Source organism: Lutra lutra, chromosome 4, assembly GCF_902655055.1.
Source record: "Lutra lutra chromosome 4, mLutLut1.2, whole genome shotgun sequence".
Lineage (NCBI taxonomy): Eukaryota > Metazoa > Chordata > Mammalia > Carnivora > Mustelidae > Lutra > Lutra lutra.
Window position 1 is genome coordinate 193,790,471 of NC_062281.1, and position 19,509 is coordinate 193,809,979.

At 57.2% G+C, this 19,509-nt stretch overlaps 2 protein-coding genes across 6 annotated transcripts; one reads left to right on the forward strand and one right to left on the reverse strand.

Annotated features, from left to right (window-relative positions):
- Positions 1–555: 555 nt before the first annotated feature.
- Positions 556–8,891, reverse strand: HES3 (hes family bHLH transcription factor 3). Of its 5 annotated transcripts, XM_047725948.1 has the most exons (5): positions 8,564–8,891; positions 3,893–4,029; positions 2,443–2,538; positions 2,261–2,342; positions 556–1,882 (listed from the first exon to the last, which is right to left on the reverse strand). In XM_047725948.1, the coding sequence occupies exons 3-5, from the start codon at positions 2,521–2,523 to the stop codon at positions 1,509–1,511; spliced, it is 537 nt and encodes a 178-aa protein (XP_047581904.1). In that variant the 5' UTR covers positions 2,524–2,538; positions 3,893–4,029; positions 8,564–8,891; the 3' UTR covers positions 556–1,508. The 5 variants fall into 5 exon arrangements, with proteins under 5 accessions (XP_047581904.1, XP_047581907.1, XP_047581906.1 ...); XM_047725951.1 differs by lacking the exons at positions 3,893–4,029; positions 8,564–8,891 and adding an exon at positions 6,859–6,950; XM_047725950.1 differs by lacking the exons at positions 3,893–4,029; positions 8,564–8,891 and adding an exon at positions 5,394–5,447.
- A 1,078-nt stretch (positions 8,892–9,969) lies between these two features.
- ICMT (isoprenylcysteine carboxyl methyltransferase) lies at positions 9,970–19,491 on the forward strand. The gene is made up of 5 exons (XM_047725946.1): positions 9,970–10,260; positions 11,104–11,192; positions 12,267–12,436; positions 13,210–13,427; positions 16,104–19,491. The coding sequence occupies exons 1-5, from the start codon at positions 10,066–10,068 to the stop codon at positions 16,284–16,286; spliced, it is 855 nt and encodes a 284-aa protein (XP_047581902.1). The 5' UTR covers positions 9,970–10,065; the 3' UTR covers positions 16,287–19,491.
- Positions 19,492–19,509: the final 18 nt, after the last annotated feature.

Here is a 19,509-nt window from a genome sequence, read left to right on the forward strand (position 1 = left end):
GCAGGCTTCCCCCTGCCCCCCCGCCCCCCCAGCGAGTGAGAACGGCCTGGAGCAGCTACGGGATGGAGCTGTGGGGTAGGCCCAAGGCCCTAGTAGGAGAAACCCTAGAAGGGCAGCTGGCAGCCTCAGCCTCAGGGACGGCCTCAGAGGCGTCTAGCCCCCATGAGGTTGGCTCAGGAGGGCTGGTGGGGGGGTACCTTTCCGCTGCTCGCGGGCTCCGGTGAGAATTTGGAGTCCGCCCCCTGGGTCCGCGGTGTAAGATCGTCACCTAGTGGCTGGTGGCGGAATTAGAGCGGCCGTCCCGGTCGCCGAGTCGCCTCCAACGCACTAGAAGGCGGAGACGCAAGTGGCCTGACCCCCGACCCCACAGCGGAGACCCCCTCCCCGCCTGTGATCTAAAGAGCCTGGTGGGTGGAGTGGGGGAGCCGGCCGCTCTCCCCTGACTCTAATCAGAACGGGTTTGGCACGCCGCAGAGCGGGGGCACTCCTAAATGGGAACTGTTTTACGGAAAGTCGATTATTGGTTGTTCAAAAGATGCACCCAAGCAGGCATCGTGAGAGAAATGTGGACCTTCGTGGTCTCTTTATACCCATTTCACAGGTCTGCCCTGTCTGTATTCTGAATCTCGAGCGGGAAGTGCCAGGAGCTCTTCCCGGGCTCCGCGCGGTTTCCCGTCCCCGATCCCGGGCGCCGCTAGAGAACCGGGACCCCGGGCTAGAGTCCGAGCACAGCAACGACCTCGCTTTCGGACGAACAGCCGGGCGCCGAGCGCTCCGCGGTGGTCGAGGGTCGCGGGCTCTGCAGCGGCCCCAGAAGTCGGGAGGCCGGGACCCTGAAGATCCGCGCGCGGCGGGGCGTGGGGCGCACCGAGCGGTGGGCGGAACATCTTGGGGGCCGGCTGCCCGGCCAGGAGGGCTCCGGGCTGGGCCTCGGAGCGGGGCGGGCCTCGGAGAGCTCGCCTGCCGGGTGGGCTGCGCCGCGAGCCGAGGGGGTGGGGATCCGTGGAAGCCGAGAGGGTCCAAGGTGGGGGTGGGCTGGGGGCCCCTCGCCGGCGGGGCGGGACCCGGCGAGCTTTGTGCCGGTGGGAACCCGGCGTCCGCCGCCGGCTGAATGGGCCGGGGCGGGGCAGCGATTCTCCTCGCTGCGAGGGGTCCGCTCTGCGCCGCTGCGGACGGCGACCTTCCCACCGCGGCGTGGCCGCCGGGCGGGGGCGGGGGCGGGCTGCCCGCCAGGGGCCCTGGGAAAGAGGCGCAGCTTGGGACATCCCCTCCCAGCCCCACGAGAAGGTGGGAAGAGGGAGCGGGTCTGGCTTGAGTAGGTGGGGCTGGGAGGGCTGGATTGTGGTCCCCCGGCGGCCGCGAGGCGCGCGGCAGCCTCCCAGCCACCCCTGCCACGGGACCGGGACGGATGACTGGGGGTCCCGGCCATCACCGCAGGCGCGCTCTGAACAGTCTCTGCGTCTCCAGGCCGGACGGGGGCCCCCTTGAGTCCGAGGCGGCGCCGGGACTCACCAGGGCCGCCAAACGCCCAGACGCGGCCCCGGGCTCTCGGTGCAGCGGCGAGGTGCCGGCTGCGGCCCCGGGACGCTGGAGGACGGGCCGGGAAGACCTCCAGAGAAGAGGAGCCGGGGTGGAGGGGACCGCGAGCCGCCGGTGGCCGGAGCAGGGGCCCAAATGGCGGGGGCGCAGGGGCCGAGCGGCTCGGGTGCCTCCCGGCTCGGGCCGGCGCTGTCCATGGTGCTGTCACCTGCGCGCTCGTGCGCCAGGGGGCAGCGCAGGCCACCGCCGCCCTCTTCTCCGCGCCGCAGAAGCTGGCCAACGCCAGGCAGACAGCTGCGGAAGCCCGACGGGAACTCAGTTCCGAGGGGGACCGGCCAGAGCCCTGGGGGGAGGGGAGCGGACGGGAGAAAAGTGAAGGGCAGGGAAGAATAGGAGAGGGGAGGAGGAAAGGAGAGGTGGGGAGAGGGAAAAGGAGGGCAGAAGAGTGGCAGGGAGGGGAGGGGCTACGCAAACCGAATTTCCTTCCCAGGGTCCAGATCTTCGCCTACCCGGATTACAACCACACTAGCCAGCAGGGTCTTTGCGGCCTCCTGCCTCCAGCAATCTGGGGCCTTCTCCTCACCCAGCTGCCCACTGCCCCGAGCTTTCTTCTCCATCCTTTTTCCTTTATCTGGCCTTGTCATATCCATGGCTCCGACCCCAGAAGTCACCGCCCCTCCCCGCAGCTCTTTACCCCCACCCGCTCCAGACGCCCTCCCACCTTGCACCGAGTTCTGAAGGCTTTTCATGTACTTGACGCTCAGCTCCAGTATGTCTGCCTTCTCCAGCTTGCGTTTCCGGATCTGCATATCCGTGGAAAGGGCTCTTAGCTGGGCAGTCCCACTTAGAAGGGATGAGGCTGCGGATTGTATCACCCCACCCGTCCACCGCCCCACGTCTCACCTGGTGTGAGTAGTGTTTTTCCAGCAACAACTTCAGCTGCTCCAGGGACATGTTGATGCGTGCCCGTCGCTTCTTCTCCATCAGAGGCTTGGAGATCTGTGAAGGGGTGGTATTTTAGAGCAGGGCGACGGTCCTCTCACCCTCTGCCCCACGCCACCCCCGGCTTAGCTGGGCCCCCACCCTGTGCACCTCAGGACCCCAGACCTTGCGGAAGCTGCTGGAGTGACCACTGGAGCTGGCTTGGGTCCCGGGCTTGGTGCCCATGGTGTCGTTATCTGTGCCTGTGGGAGGCAGTGTCGCCTTTATAGGGCTTCTCGTTTACATGTCAATGAGGCGCTCCTGGGCTCAAGGAACCCCGAGGGGGAGGAGATGAGAGGGGATGCACTGTGAAATTCCCCACCTCCCTCTCTTCTCCCCGGCTTCAGCCTCACCTCCAGGAACCCTCTTTTTTTCCCCCTCTTCCCCTTTCTCAGGCTTTCCTTTATCCTTTTCACCCCCACCACTCCCTGAGTCTGAGGTCCCCTCCCATGCATACCCCTCCATGCCCTGTCCTGTCCCTGTGTCTAGTGCCCCTAGGTATTGAGCCTCACTACTAGGCCCCTTGCTGCCCCCTGTCTCCAAGCATTCTGGGGGGCACCCACTGAGGAACGTCCATGGGCCCATGGCTCCGAGCCTGGCTCATGACTCTGACAAGGTGCCGGGCCTCTCTGGGCCTGATGAAGATGCTGAGGCAGGGAGGACCCACCAGCGATGCCTTTCTGCGGGTTTCACGCTCTGGCCAAACTGGCAACGCCACATTAGTCGCCCTAATGTCGGGACAATGCAGCGATTTTCTGCCTGTGGCTGCTCAAAGCCGGGTACAGGCTGGGCCCGAGGGGGCCAAGCAGAGACATGTGTCCCATTAAAGCATGCAGCCCACCCTCGGGGCTATAGCCAGTCTTCTCTTGGCTGTGGTCTTGGACTGGGAGCTTTCCTGTGCTAAGGTGTAACCTGGGCACATGTACCCTCTGGCCCTGTTAGGCCCCCATCCACCTCTCCTAACTGGGGGGACGCTGCAGGCAGCCTCAAGCCTGGGCGAGTAGAACAGCACCCCCATCCTCAGTCCCTGATTTCCAGGCTGGACAAGTAGGGCTCCGACACTTCCCTCACAGCCTGCGAGTTTATTCTCACCAGCCTTCTCTTGGTTTCAACTAATGTAAGATGAGAGTAGGAAAGACACTGATCATGTGGGGAGAGCCCCATTCTGTGCTCTTGCAGGTCTGGGACCCCCAAACACTTTCCATTGTTCGGGCTGTGGTTGGAGACCCAGGGAGCTCTGTGGAGGAAGCACCCACCGCAGGACCCCTTAGGGCGTACAGCAGGACTGGTGCGTCCCGGGTGGACCCTGGGAGCAGGACTCCAGTATCTATGACTGAGGGGCTGACGTCCAGAGGACTCCCAGGGTTCATACCGAGTTGTGTCCCTGTACTGGGCTCGCAGGGCCTCAGGTTCAGGGTTTGTAAAATGGGGTTGCGAACAATGCGGGCCCCCATGGCTGCTCCGGAGGGTGACGAAGTAGCGTGGACACCGAAGTTCTGCAGTCGAGCCCTGCGGCAGGGGAATAAACAAATTGGCCTTTGCAGGGACTCAGCGTGAGGGTGAGGGGATATTGCTGGGGCCTGGGTGGGCCCCCTCACCCCCGCCGCCCGGCTCCGTGGAGCCCGGGCGTCTTCTCCCCCGACACCCGCCCCCCGGCCCCCTCCGGCCGTATTGAAGGGCCCTGCCCGGGCAGAGGCGTTCTCAAGCCAGAGCAGCGTGGAGAATCGCGCCCCGCCCTCCTTTCAGGCATAGGTTGCGTGGCCCGCAGCCCCGAGGTGCTCTTCGGCCCCGGCCGTCGGACCCGCAGGCCGGATCAGGGCCGGGCCGGGCCGGGGTTGGGCGGCGGGGCCGAGGCCGGACGGCCGGCGTTGGCACGCGCCGGGCAGCTTTGAAGCGCCGGGGCTGGCCGGGCCCCACTGGCCTCCGTGCGTTCCTCCGGCTTGGGGCGGTGGCGGCTCGGTACAAAGGCGCCGCGGGGCCGGCCGGCGGCGCGGCTGGGCACAAAGGGGGCAGCCGAGTGTTAAGGGCATTGTGCCGGCCCCACAAAGCCCGCCCGCGCCCGCCCCCTCGGGGCCAAACTCCTGGTGCCCCGCCGCGCGCGGGCTTCCAGCTGCTGCACATCTGCACGGAAGCTGGGCGCGCGCCTCGCTCTGCGGGTCTCCCTCCCCCCCGCCCCCGCTCCTGAGCCGCGCGGGCTGCGGGGCAATTTGTCCTCTAATTATGATCCCTCCCCATAAACCGCCGCCCGCGCCTTTCAGCGCCGCGTATTAGCAAACAAATGGCCCTCAGCGCAGCCCTCGCGGTCCGCCCCCTCTCCAGAGTTAGGGCCTCCATAAAGGGGCCCGCGGGCCGCCCCTGCCCGCACCCCGGCATCCGCAGCCCCTCGGGCCATCGCTCCTCTGGAGCCCGAGCCGAGGGCTCCCGGCCGCGCTGGGTGGGGCCGCTCACGTGGGTGGCTTAGTGTTTTCCTAAGCAGTGGAAAATTGACCGCAAAATGAGCTAATTCGCAATGTTCTGCTTTGGCGGCGGGCGGCGAGGCCGGCGGGGAGGCCAGGGCTGGACTCGCAGCCGTCAAATTCCGCCCCCCGCCCACTTAATGGGCCTCCGGCTCCGCTGCGCCCTACCCCTACCCAGGTACCACCCCCGCTGCGTCCCGCCCGCCCCCATCCCCCAGCCACACACACACCTAGGCTGATGGCCTCCCTGCTTTCTCGGTTTCCCACTCCCAGCGTGGCTCGGCCGCCACGAACAGCCCTTAAACCGACTGAGGGTCCCGCAGACTCGGGGCAGAGAGAGATACCGGGGCGGATTCCATCCCCCGTCTCCCCCTCGCCGCGGGCTTTTTCCCGTGCCCGGGAAATCCCCCACTTTACCCGCAATTCGGGCTCCTGGGCAGCCACCTCCCCACTAAGACCCAATTCCTCTCCTCCCTCCCCCACTCTGTTTCCAGGTTCTGAGCCTGAGCCTCCCACCCGCACTCACAGGGAGGCGGAGCTCCGGAGGGGAGCGTAGAGGTAGGAGAGGCGATTTCTGAGATGCGGGGTGCGGCACCCCCCCCCCCCTTATCTGAGAGCAAGCCGGGCGAAGTACTCTCGGGCTGCAGGGAAGGACATAGACCAACTTAGAACCCCAGCTTATGCAAACTGGGATGTAGGCCACCGACTCCCTTTCCATCTTTAGCATCTGGAATCCCTAGGGGGCCTCTGCAAAGGAGCACAAGTTCTGGCAAAGCGCTGGGGAGATCCAGGTTGTCCTTTGCTCATTCAAGGAAAAAATTCCTTCTATAGTTCTGGAGGCCTCTGGGGGCTTCCAAGAATACTCAGAGCCCTCAGCTTCCTCCGACTTGAGAATTTAAGGCAAAAAGTGACCTCCCTTCCCACGTTGGGTTTTCTCAACTTTGGCAAAAGAAAGAACTTTACAGAGCAACCGAGGTCTGGAAAGGTAGGGAGGGAGTGGAGTTGCAGGTCCCAGGACAAGAGCCGGACTGGATATTCCACCAGCCCTCCCGGGTGATGGCCCTGCGTAGCCTCTTCACCCTGGGTGAGAGCCCCTTCCCTTCCTCCAGCACCCAGACATTGAAAGCAATGCTCTGTGAGTGCCACAGAGGCCACCGAGGGTGAGAGGGGAGAGAAAGGCACTGTGGGTCTCTGCAGATGCACTTCAAAGTGGAATGAAGTGATTGCTTCATGTAATTAACTATCGGGACACAGCAAAACTCTGAAATGGCTCAGCCGATTGTCTCCAGATGGGGTTGGAGAGGCCGCGATTGTTTAACTCTCTTAAGCTGTGTTGCAACTCGGAATAGACCGGCCGCCAAGGGCCCTCCAAGGGACAAAGGCTGGGACTGCGTTGAGTGCCTCGACACTGAACCGGGCTGGCCCAGCTCAGAGAGAGTGAATTCAGAGACACCCCTATTGTCCTAGCCCTTTGTGTCTCTCCCCAGCTGGCTCTAATCTTTAAATATTTACCCGGCCCTTTTGTGCACATATGACTTATGCACTTCGGGCTGATGGGCTCATAAATTACGCATCAGTTCCCCGTTTCCAGACTAGAGAGAGGGGACTTTCATGCCTGGAGCCCAGAATAGCCAGAGGAGGGAGAAGAAAAGCTTTGGAGGATCAGGGTTCCCTCCTGGGGAGAGCAGCAGCTAAACTGAACAGGCCCCTCCAGGCCTCCACGTGGGAAGTGGATGGGACAGAGGACCTGTGAGTGACAAGGAGCCCCCAGGAGGCCCCCTCTAACAACAACTGACCAGGGACCCACCAGCAGGGAAGAGGGAGAGGCCCGTTCTCAGACTTTTTATGTGGCGTCGAGTTTGGACAAGAACAAACTTCTCACCCTGGGAAGCTGATGTGGGTTGAGGGGCTTGGTGACGCCTCCAGCTTGCTCTGGGGGATCCCCTCTCCATACATTCTCCCTTGCTCCGTCAAGGAACCCCGTTTAAGAAAAAGAGGGTAATTTCATCTCAGCCTGCAGTTTAACTTGGGAAACTCGAGGCGGTTCTTAGGACTCTCGAAACGGGAGGAATCCCCTCTTGGGCTCAGGGTGGAAAGCCAAGGCGGCTGGTGGGCGAAAGGCAGGACGAGGGGGGCACAGGGGAGACCCTGTGGAGGGACCTTCCTGCATGAGAAAGGGCTCCCTTTTGTGCATGCCTCTGGGCTCCAAGAACAAAACACATTCAAATGCTTATTTACAAAAGAAAGCAAGTGAGGCATCCCAGGGCTGAGTATTTTACCTTTATGTTCTTCTATTTTTATGGGCTTGTTGTTGTGCCTGGGGAGGACGCTGGAGAAATGGACCCAGAATGGATTTTTTTTTTAAAGATTTTATTTATTTATTTGACAGAGAGAGATCACAAGTCATGGAGAGGCAGGCAGAGAGAGAGAGAGAGAGAGAGAGAGGGAAGCAGGCTCCCTGCTGAGCAGAGAGCCCGATGCGGGACTCAATCCCAGGACCCTGAGATCACGACCCGAGCCGAAGGCAGCGGCTTAACCCACTGAGCCACCCAGGCGCCCCTAGAGTGGATTTTTTTTTGACCAGATTGCTTCCCTCTCTGGTAGGAAAGCGGGTCTCAGTGTATGTATTTCTGTCCATATTGCCCTGTGAATTACTGTTTCTTTGGGTATCCGTCGATCTGTGTGTGACTCGGTTTCTCTGGGTCTATGCCACTGTGTGCACATATTTGCTTACTTGTCTCTTTCCTACGTTACTGCTCTATGAGCCGTGGGCCCTGACAGATTCAGCAACTCCAGGTACTTCTAAAAATCCCCCTTCCCTCTGGTCCGGCCATCCCTTGCAGGGGACTGTTTCCCCTCTTTCTTCCTTCTCCAAGATGGAGCTGATCGAGAGGTATGGTCTACACGGAGGTCGTGGATAGAGAAGAGAGTGTTGCTCAGGCTCACCAAACTGGATTTCCAGTCACCCTGTGCCCCCAGAATGGGGATGGTCCCTGGGGTGCATCAGGGCCCTAAGTCAGTGTGGACAGCAGATGGCAACGGCCAGAAAAGGGGGCTTCCTGGGAGCAGTTCTCTGCCCCAGGAAGAGACTCTCTCCCAGGAGTGAAGATGCAATTATTCTCTGGGGTCCCTGAGACGTTCCAGAATTGGGGGAGAGGTACTGAGTTTGGGTGAGAGCATCAGAAATTGGGGGCAGTGCTGGGAGCATGAGTTCTCAGCCCCCAGCAACACCATGCCTCCTTCCTACGTGGTACTACAACTAGGCAACTTTGGATTTTAAAAACATTAAGTCTCTTTTCAATTCCCATGAACCCAGCTTAGCATATGTTTTCTGAGCATCATTTATTTTATTTTTTAAGATTTTACTTATTCATTAGAGAGAGAGCACACAAGCAGGGGGAGAGGAAGAGGGAGAGGGAGAAGGAGACTCCCCACTGAGCTGGGAGCCTGACATGGGTCTCGGCTTGATCCCAGGACCTGGAGATCATGGCCTGAGCTGAAGGCAGACGCTCAGCCATCTGAGCCACCCAGGTGCCCCTCAGCATCATTTAAACATGGTACTGGGCTTTGCAGAATGTTATCAATACCTGATAGTGAAATGAGGATTCCTGTATTATAGGAAGCTGAGATTTGGAGATGATTTGTCCAAGGTTACAAAGCTGGGCCCTGGCAGTGCTGAGACGAGGATTCAATCCCAGGCTCTCCATCCTTCCCTGAGCTCAGCTGCTTAGACACCAGGCCTCCTGCCAGGTCCTGTGGGGACAGAAGAGGATGGGGCAGCTAGCCGCTCAAATGCAGGTCTGGGTGACTGCAGTGCACACCTCGCCTGGTCTCAGCACTCTCTGACCCACTACTCTGGGCTCCAGCCTCTCCGGGGGCCTGTCCCCTATCCCAACTCAGGCTTCCTTTCTCCTGCCTGAGTCTGCAAACTTGGTGCCCGCCCCCCCTCCCGCTCCATCGATGTCCTTGCTCTCATTTCCAGCGTAAAGCTGCCAGTCCCTGAGTGCCCCAAGACCTAACTCCAGCATCCCTCCCATGCGGCCCCCTAACCCTCTGCCTGCCCACCTGCAGGCCCCTCCTGGGCGTCCCTCTCCCTCCTCTCCATTCTTCCCTGGCTCCTATCCCACTCCCACCCCTCCAAAGTTTATTCCAGTCACTCCTCTACTTGTCTTTCCCCTTCATCACCCCTCTGTGAGCTCCCCTGGGGGAGGCCATGAACACTTTTTAAAAAAAATTCCGATTTTAAAAAGTAATGTATGTTGATTGTGCACAATATGGAAAATACAAAAGTATACACAGAAGACAGTGGAAGTCACCCACTGTTCTGTCACCCGAAGATGACCGCTGTTAAAAAACTGTGGCTTCTACTCCCACGGTTTCTCCAGGCTCACACATCTGCTTTTGCTCCCCTAAGCGAAGCCAGGGTCGCCCTGTAAAGTTCCGTACTCTGCCTTTTAAAAGCGGGTGTCTGCTGAGCTCTTCACGACCGCCAACATTCTCCCTCACCGCGAACTGAAGTGGGCGGTCACCCCGCGCGCAGAGTCCGGGTGTGGGTTTCCGGCTGTCTCCGGGGCAGGGTCCCCGCGCGGAAGCAGCCCGGGCTCCCAGCTCGCGGCCTAGCTCGCGCCTGCGCGCCCGAGGGTGTCAGTTTCGCGGGGGGACGGTGCGGGGCTGGCCGAGGGCGGGGTCGCTTCGAGTTCTTCGGACGGGGGCATTCTTGAGTTTGGGGTTCCTTTCTGGCAGACGCAGGCGGCCACTTCTCGGCCCGGGACCCGGGTGCCCCGCTGCCCCGCCCGCCGTTCGCCCCTCGTCCTGGGTCAGGGGTTCCCGGGGGGAGGGAGAGGGCTCGGGGAACTGGCAGGGCGGGGCCACGGACGGGGCGGGGCCGTGGGCGGGGCGCTCCCGCCAAAGCTGGGGGACCGGCCCCGTGGAGCGGTGGTATCGCGAGAGCTCGCGGGAGGCGCGGCGGCTCCCGGCAGCCGCACTTCCCGGTCGGCGTCGGCGGCGTAGTGCGCAGGCGCGGCGGGCGGGTTTCCCCGGGCTACAGCCGGCGCCGTCGCCGTCGCCCGCTCGTCGGCCGCCCGGCGCCATGGCGGGCTGCGCGGCGCGGGCTCCGCCGGGCTCCGAGGCGCGCCTCAGCCTCGCCACTTTCCTGCTGGGCGCCTCGGTGCTCGCGCTGCCGCTGCTGACGCGCGCCGGCCTGCAGGGCCGCACCGGGCTGGCGCTCTACGTGGCCGGGCTCAACGCGCTGCTGCTGCTGCTCTACCGGCCGCCGCGCTACCAGGTGCGGGCCGGGCGGAGGCGGGCCGGGGCCGGGCGGGGGCCGGGGTGAGGGCGGGAGCCGGGTGGGTTGGGCACGGCGCGCGGCTCGGTCCGGTCGGGGTCGGGAGCTGGGCCTGCGGGGGACGGGGCCGCTTCCCCTGGGCGTGTTCTTCATCCGCGAGTTGAGGCGGCGGGAGGGACGCAGCCTCGCCAGGCTCGGGGCTCAAGGGGCGCGGGCCTCCGCGTCTCCGGCGGAGTGGGTGGGAAATCGCAGTTGGTGCTGTTCGGCAGCTGCGGCAGAGGCGCGTGGGGTGGGGAGGGAGCGGGCCCGCGAGTTCTTTTACGTAATTTAAGGTGTGGAGACTTACCTGCTGCCAAGTGTCAGGTCAGGGGCGCCCGCACTGACTCGGAGTCGCGCTTGCCCGGACCAGCTTCGCTGCGTGGTCTTGGGGAAATCCTGCCCGTAAACGAGGTTCATGCGGTTTTCCCACGGCTCAGGATAGCGATAGCAGCAATCCTAGCGATGGCAGCTGGAACCAGGGGGCACTGCTCTCGGTGCGTTACGTGCGTGCTCCTCACAGCAGCCCCCAGGGCTGGGTCTGTGGTTACCCTCATCGTGTGTGTGAGGAAGCCCGAGGGCCAGAAAGGCTGAGTAACTTGCCCAAGGCCACACCGCCAGAGAGGGGCGGCGGCGGCGGCGGCCTCTGAGCCCAGACCTCCCTGCTTCACCTGTTATCGCCGAGCACGGCAGCGGTACTGGGTTGCCGGCAGCCTGCTTATCCCAAGAAGTGGGATGTGTGCTCCTGAGTGCCGGCGCGTGCTCCCGGAGCAGCCCGGTGACTGAGCTGGTTTGGGTCCGTTTCAGATAGCCATCCGGGCTTGTTTCCTTGGCTTTGTGTTCGGCTGCGGCGTGTTGCTAAGTTTCAGCCAGTCTTCTTGGAATCACTTTGGCTGGTAAGAATACTTGGGGGAATAATGGTTTTGAGGCGAGGGTGGGAGGATCAGAGGGTGGGACGTGGTGTGTCCTCGTCCCTTTGTCTCATCTCTGAGTGGCGGAAGGTCTCTAACTCCCACCTAGACTCCTAGGTCTTGAACCCCAAGAGCTTGTGCCCACTGGTTGCGTCTGCTGCAGGCAGAAACGGGCCTCCCGGGCACCCTCCCGGCTGCTGCCCTCGTCAGTAATATCAAGAGCCCTTCCCAGAAGAGGGTCCAGGTCCTCCGTGACAGGACGGGGCAAGGCTCAGGCTCGTCTTCACAGGCCTTTTCCGTCTCTAATTTCTGTTAGGTCACCTCTAGTGCCTCCCCCACGGCCAGTGTAGGATTGTCCCCTCCACTATGATTTCAGGCCCTTCAGCCTTCTAGTCCCTGACCTGGATATGAACCGGTGGCTTCAAGGTAAAAAGCTTTATCTCCTGTTATCAGTACTCTGAGCCATCTAATCCCTCTTCGCTGGGATTACTTGTTTTGTTGAACTTTTGTATTCAACATACATCACTGCTTTGGTTTTTGTTATGCCCCTCGTTCATATTTTACGGGGTGTAGTATCATTTTTACCAGGCTGTGGGCCCATAATGCCTTCCCTACCTGTGTTCGTTTGGTCTATTACATCCCACATGTAGTCCTTTTTTTTTTTTTTAAGATTTTATTTATTTATTTATTTGACAGAGAACGCAAGTAGGCAGAGAGGCAGGCGGAGACAGAGAGAGAGAAGCAGGCTCTGCACTGAGCAGAGAGCCCGATGCGGGGCTCGATCCCAGGACCCTGGGATCATGACTTGAGCTGAAGGCAGAGGCTTTAACCCACTGAGCCACCCAGGCGCCCCGCATGTAGTCCTTTTAAAACCCCACCTTCTGCAAACCTGAGCAGTCGTGTTACAGGTGGGTGCCCGCTGTCCACTCTCAGAGGTAGCAACGGGGTCTTCTCTGAGAATTAAGGGACAGTTCTGCAGACCCAGATTCGTACTTTGAGTTATGGCTGACTTGATTCCCTTGCCCCAGCTTACCTCTCTGTCTTTTTGTTTTTAAACAGGTACATGTGCTCCTTGTCACTATTCCATTTTTCGGAGTACTTAGTCACAGCAGTCAATAACCCCAAAAGTCTGTCCTTGGATTCCTTTCTCCTGAACCACAGTCTGGAGTACACAGTAGCTGCTCTTTCTTCTTGGATTGAGTTCACACTAGAAAATATCTTTTGGCCAGGTCAGTGTGTCCTACTTTCTCTTCCAGAGGGGAGAAGGGTGGTTTTGTGCAGGCCTGAGGGCAGTGACTTGGGTTTACCTCTCAGGTATAATCTCTCGGAGTGATTTTCCCCAGATCTCAATCCTCACTAAGCTCTTTATAGAGGACAAGCAGAGCCCGTGAATTCCACTGCTGGATTTTGAATGGAGGACGGGTTGACCGTTTGCCCGAAGCCTGCCGTAACATGCCACACTACCTAACGTACCAACCCGTGGTAGCTGCAGTCCTAACCGTACAGTCAGACACTTGCATCTGTTCATTTTCTGGGACTTGAGACTTTTCTTGTGACGATTTTATTAACAAAAAGCTGTACATCTGAAGCCTGCTCTCAAATTGAACTTTTCACAGCAAATTAAGTAAAATGTATGTGGTTCCCAGGATTCAGTAAAGAGCCAGGGCGGGAGACACTAGATCCTTCTCTGCTTCCCTTAGCTCTCCTTGTCCCCAGGGGAAGCAGTGGGGCATGTGGCAGAGGAACGTGGATGGGGGGTCCATCAGGTCTTCGCCAAGATGCTCTGGTTGGCTTGTTGGCACTTTGAACGGATGAACAGCACAACTTAGGGGCATGTGTTTTGCTTATAATTAAGTCTTAATGTGATGACAAATGCGGATTGCCCGCTGGCATGTTTCCTCATGTTGCAGCCTTGGAAAAATAGGTTAATTTTAAGCATCCGCAGGGTGAGCACCACAGTCCGGTGTCTTCACTTCCTGTTTCTCACCTGTCTCTCCTCCAGAACTGAAGCAGATCACCTGGCTCAGTGCAACGGGGCTGCTCATGGTGGTCTTTGGAGAGTGTCTGAGGAAAGCGGCGATGTTCACCGCCGGCTCCAATTTCAACCACGTGGTGCAGAATGAGAAATCAGAAACCCACACCCTGGTGACAAGTGGAGTGTACGCTTGGTTCCGGCACCCTTCCTATGTTGGGTGGTTTTACTGGAGTATTGGAACCCAGGTATAGTATCAGAATTGACAGTGGCTGCCTTTAATTTCTTTTACTTTTTTAAAATTGACATAACTCACATACCATAAAATTCACCATTTCAAAGTGTCCAATTCAGTGGATTTCAGTGGATTTCTTAGATTGTTGGTCTCCTTTAAATAGGTACATCTGCCCCTTGTCGTGTTTTGAGTGAGAATGAAATAAAATGCAAAAGAACTGATGTAGTCCTTAACATTTTTTTACTATATGCCTAAAATCTGGGTGTCCTAAACTTGTAAGCTCCTGGTGATTCTAGGTGCTATACCCATTCCCTGTTTCTTTGACTTAGATCTGGAGCACTCCAGTTGGGTGAGGACAGAGATGGGGCTTTAGGGGGAGAGAGCCTTCTGCTGCTCAGGTGGATTCTGATTTTCATTAGAAGCTGCTGTTGATGAGGCCAAGGTCTGGATTAGACTTAACGTGAGCTACGGAGGTTTGTTCTGTCTAAGGTTGAAGACCAAGCCTTGTTTCCTGTCTGTTGCCTCTTAAATATGTTCTCTTGGTCCTAGAAAGACTTGGCCAGAGAATGCGACCAGAGCTTAGGACACTCCTCACCTCTTTGGGAAAATCCAGTCTGGGGCCCCCAAGCATTCCATTGGCAATGCATGGTCTGTTGGGGACTCTCTGGTGACCCCCAGTGGTGTAGAAGGGGCAGGACAGTGCGCCCAGGACTTATTTTAATACTTGCATTTCTGAAACCTAACACTGCATCAGCAGTCGTATTCCCTGAGAACAAGCTGACGGTAGTTGAATCCGTCATCTGCCAGAAATGCCGCCTACATACGGAAGTGTTCTAGGAATGAAGTTTGCCCACCTCTGTGACCATAGATCTTTTCACACTGTCACCCAGTACACACGCGTGTATAAAAGTGGAACAGGCCTTTCCCAGGATAGTACTTACTGAGCACAAAATACCCTGTTTCTTGTCTTATTTGTAGTTCTATTTATGATGCAATGAATGGGTTTCAGGGCTCAGGAACAGGTTGAGGCCTGCAGTTGGGAAACCCCACCACAGGGTGTGGTGGCTGTGAGGGCGCAGGCTGCAGGATCGCCGACAGGGCCAGTCCTGGCTTCCGCGTCGGCTGCTTAGCCTGCCTGCCCTCACACATTGAGCACAGCAGTGCCACCCCAGGGGGTTGCTGTGGGGGCTGTTTGGTTGGAAAGAGCTTCTCTGGGGCTTGAAATACAGCTAAGTACCCCGTAAGCAGTGATGGGAATAAGAAGTCGAGAGCATGTGCCTGACTTTCTGGGTGGAAGTTGCCCCCTTGGGGAGGACATGTGTCCGTGGGGGTCCGTCAGAGTGGACAGGGGTGGAGTGGTAGGTTTCCCACACAGCACAGAAGTTCCTGAGGGCAGGGAGATGTTCTTGGCCTGGAGGGGTTGTTTGGCGGTGTCTCAGTGGGGAAAGATGTTCTCAAAGTGGGAAAAGCTCATGAGTGAGGAGGTGATGGCGGTCCAAGTGGGTACAGCCCAGGGGAACGGGCTGGAGGAAATGACTGAGGCACAGCTTTTCTTGGTTTGGGCAAGGGAGTGGTTTGAAGACTGGTGATTTCACAATAGCACTGTATGTGGTATAGGGTTAGGGCGAGGGGGCGAGGAGGAGGGGCGAGGTAGCTGTGAGGGGTATGTGTATGTGTGAGCATGGAACGGGAAGGGGCAGGCTGGGAGCTCCACAGGAACTCACACCTGGGGTGGGATCGGGAGCTGCTGTCACCTGCCCTGAGGACTGAAATCTGAAAAGTTGGCCTTGTATTTTTTTTTTTTTTAAGATTTTATTTATTTGACAGACGGAGACCACAAGTAGGCAGAGAAGCAGGCATAGAGAGAGGAGGAAGCACGCTCCCTGCTGAGCAGAGAGCCCGATGCGGGGCTCGATCCCAGGACCCTGGGATCATGACCTGAGCCAAAAGCAGAGGCTTTAAACCACTGAGCCACCCAGGCGCCCGGCCTTGTATTTTTTAATTAGTTTTATTTTTTAAAGATTTTATTTATTAATTTGTCAGAGAGCACAGGAGTGAGCACAGCAGGGGGAGCACAGGCCGGGTGGGGGGGATGCAGACTCCCCACTGAGCAGGGAGCCCGATGTGGGAATTAGTCCCAGGACCCTGAGATCATGACCTGAGCCAAAGGCAGACGCTTAATCAACTGAGCCACCCAGGCATCCCGTGAAAAGGTGATCTTTTAATTTTTAGATCTCTCTGATATAAGAGGAACCACCAAGGGGTGCCTGGGTGGCTCAGTGGGTTAAAGCCTCTGCCTTTGGCTCAGGTCCTGATCCTAGAGTCCCAGGATCAAGCCCCACATCGGGCTCTCTGCTCCGCAGGGAGCTTGCTTCCTCCTCTCTCTGTCTGCCTACTTGTGATCTCTGTCTGTCAAATAAATAAAAACAAAATGTAAAAAAAAAAAAAAGGGGAACCACCAAAAAGTGTCTAGAAAAAAACTATAGTGCTCAGTGTTTGTTTAGCTCTAATGTGAAAGGAGTTGTAAGGTTTCAGTGAATGGCCTCAGGTCTCAAAGACCCTAGTAGTATTCTGAGAGTCTCTTGGGCTGTTGGCAGGAAGTCCTATGTGGATATTCAGGAGAAACAGGTGCTACTGAAGTGCTTGGTGTCAGGACACTGACCCTGATCACCTTCGTGTCCTCCGCCAGGTGATGCTGTGTAATCCCATCTGTGGCATTGGCTACGCTCTGACAGTGTGGCGGTTCTTCCGAGATCGAACAGAAGAAGAGGAGATCTCGTTAATTCACTTTTTTGGAGAGGAGTACCTGGAGTATAAGAAGCGGGTGCCCACGGGGCTGCCTTTTATAAAAGGGGTCAAGGTCGAGCTATAACACAGCTGGAGCGGGCCGGGCCAGGCCCAGAGGCCTCACACTGCACGTGGCCTGGGCCGTGGCTGCCCCGCGTCAGCCGCTCTGCAGAATGGATTTTCTGAACCATTTTATATGTCACCAATTACTCTTCTGGAATATCACTCAAGACCAGTGGTCAGAAGGCCTTAGGACCAAAGGACCCACACCCTAGAGCAATCTGTTCTTGGGCTGAATGAAGGTAGGACACAGATCGAAGATGGACAAGGAGCCAATAATAGCAATATTCGACATTGACCCCCTAGAAGGGCCCTGGTGACAGCCCAGGCCGCGCAGCATCCCCCACGAGGCATTTAGTGTAACGAGGACCCCTTGGGAGCGGTGGGCTCGCTCATCACTGAGTGAGGCTTCTTTGGCAGGAAGGGGTACGTGGGCAACAGCGCTTAGTGTTAGAAATACATTCAGAATCCTTAACCGAACAACACAGACAGCACAGCTTTGACCTCCTCATTTCTGTGCTTACGTGCATGAGCATCTATACAGTTTTAAAGATAATTCTTTATAAGGCACTTTGGCTCTTAATATATTTAATCGTATTTGCATATCTATTTTTATAAATAGCGGTATAAATTTCAAGGGGGCTTAGTGTTCCGAGCCCCAACTTTTATTTGGCAGAAGGCCAGCATGGACATCTCCGGATGCTTTGGCTGAGTGGCTTTGTGTTAACAAGGGCGCCCCAAGCCAGGCAGACTGTGGGCCCCTGTGGCTTTCCCCGGGGTCCTGGCTCCTGCTCTTCTTCCGAGAGGGGGCTGTTATCGGTGACAGGCATGTTGGAAGATGTGTCATTTTTCCTTTATCCAAGAAATGCTAACTGAACGCCCGCTCTGTGTAAGGCCTGTTAACCACTGGGAAGTGCTCTCCTTGTTTCTTTGCGGTTTTAGTCTTACCGCGTCACAGCTCATATTTTTGTGTTTCCATGGAAGTCTCTTAACTATTGATTTCTATATTCTGTTCTCAAAATTCCACCAACTCTAATGCCATGACAGACTGTTCGAGCGTATATAACTACACAATTCAAGCAAGTCCGCTCACAAAAGTCTTAAATAGAACAAATGATCCCAACTGAGAATTAGTATTTTTGTTTTTCCAGTTTGGGGAGAGTGGTTTGGCTTTAACTGCATCAGCTTTAAGGCCCTGGTTTAATTCTGGACAAGAGAGGGCCTTGGTCTCAGCACGAAATCCTTCCTGCAGTTGGCAGTGGCCGCTACCGAGAGCCGCCCAGCGGCCATGCCATGCCCGGCGGCTTTCAGGAGCCACTTAACCTTTCCGTGCCTAGACTCCCCATCTGTAGAATGGGGTCGATACCACCTACCTCACAGGGGTGTTGTGAAAACTTAGAAGAGCAACGTCAGACGTTTCTGATCCTTAGATAGGAGAGACGGCGTAAATGGAATCTGCACCGTGCGAGATGGCACAGACGCGGACCCGGTCGGCCGTACCAGACGCTGGAGTTCTGTGTTCAGAAGAGCGTGTTACCAACTCAGAAGTAGTACTGACTTCTAGATTCCATGGCCTAATTATTTTTTCGTTATTATATATACCAAAGAGGTTTACGGGTTTGTTGATTCCTGGGATGACACTCTCCTGGTGTGAGTGGACCCTGCCATCGGCCCTCGAGAGGGCCTTGCAGCCAGATCGGCCGAGGCCACTGCTGGAACTCTCAGCAGCCGGTCCCTCTGGCACGAACACTCCCCAGTGGGATGTCGACATGCTCTTACTCTGGGAACTTAAGTCGAATCGTTCTGGCTTGCTCTCCAGACCACACTTAGCAAAGTCAACGCCACTCCTCAGGACTGCAGACTGGAGGAGGGCGTGTCTGGGGCATCGGGAGCCATCCCCACCTTCTTGAGGGAAAGTTCTGTGCTGCATCTAACAGGATTGGACCCAGCTTTCATTCCCCTCGGGTGCGGGGGGGGTGGGGAGCGCTGTGAAGTTGTGTTTAATAGATGGAGAACAGCTCCTGATGGCCCCTAGCTCTGTGGACAGAAAGTGGTCTCAGCTTTGTCCACCTGCTGGAGTTCGCGAAGCCCACCTTGCCGCCAGGCCCTTGAGCTCAGGAGGCAGGCCTGGTGTTTCTGCAGTGAGATGCTGCTGTTACACCGCCTGGCTTTAAAGAGCAGTCCCGTGGGTGGGAGTAGGGAGACCCCCCCCCCCCCCCGCCCCCGACCTGTACACCCAGGGTAGAAGTCAGCAGTTACTTGGGGAGAAAAGATGAGCTACTTAGGGGAAGACTTGGCAGGTGATTGACTTTCATCTAGTACTGACATTCTCAGATTATTTTTAACTTTATAAATTTAGCAGTGACATTGTACCCGGCAGAGAATCAGGTTAATGAAGTACAGGCTTTTTGGGTATTCCCTAAAGCTTTTTGGGTAAAGGCCACGTCACCAGTTCCCTCAAATTAAGAAACTGTCAAGAGATGACTGACTTTTTCCATTGCGGGTTTTAAAGAGATTCTTAAATGGAGAAAAGGCAGTGCATGGAACAAAGCTACTCTGAAGGAGCGTGCAGTGAAACCGTCTGAGGATTTGCAGGCTGGGGCCAAGAAGAGCAGCTTCCAGGAGAGGAAGTGAGTAGCGTGAGCCCGGCTGAAAGCGAAAGGCGGCGTACCCCACCGGCCGTCATCTGTGGGAACTTCTTGGGCCTAGAGACTAAACGTTGTTAACCCTTGCATTTATTTAACACTCGGAATGATTGGCATGATAGAGAAATACTCCTCAACCGTACTCATGTTACTAGCTTAGGTTCAGGAGGGTCGGCCGTAGCTCAGGCTCATTCGGGCAGCAGTCCCTCCGTCACAGGTACAGCTAACCACTGTCCCTTCTCCGCACTTTCTTACTGCCTTAGATAGTTGGGATCTCCCACCGCCACCTGGCTTCTGTAGTGGCTTGATGAGGCTGGTGGGGGAGGCTTGCGCTCTGTGCCCTGCTGTGAGAGCTTGCCGCCTTGCCCTGGGCCTGGAGCGCCAGCCGTCGGGGCGGTGGTCCCAAGCGCTTGCTCTAGAGGAAGCCGTCCCGTAGCTAGGAGAGTAATTTAATGGAGTAATTATTCTACTCTTCTTTTTACATGCAGAAATGTTTATTTAAATATTTTAAATTGGATTTTCTTTCACAGATACTGAATATTCTTTCCAATTCTTAAATAAAACTGTACTTGATTTCACTATGAACCGTAGTGTGGTTGTGTG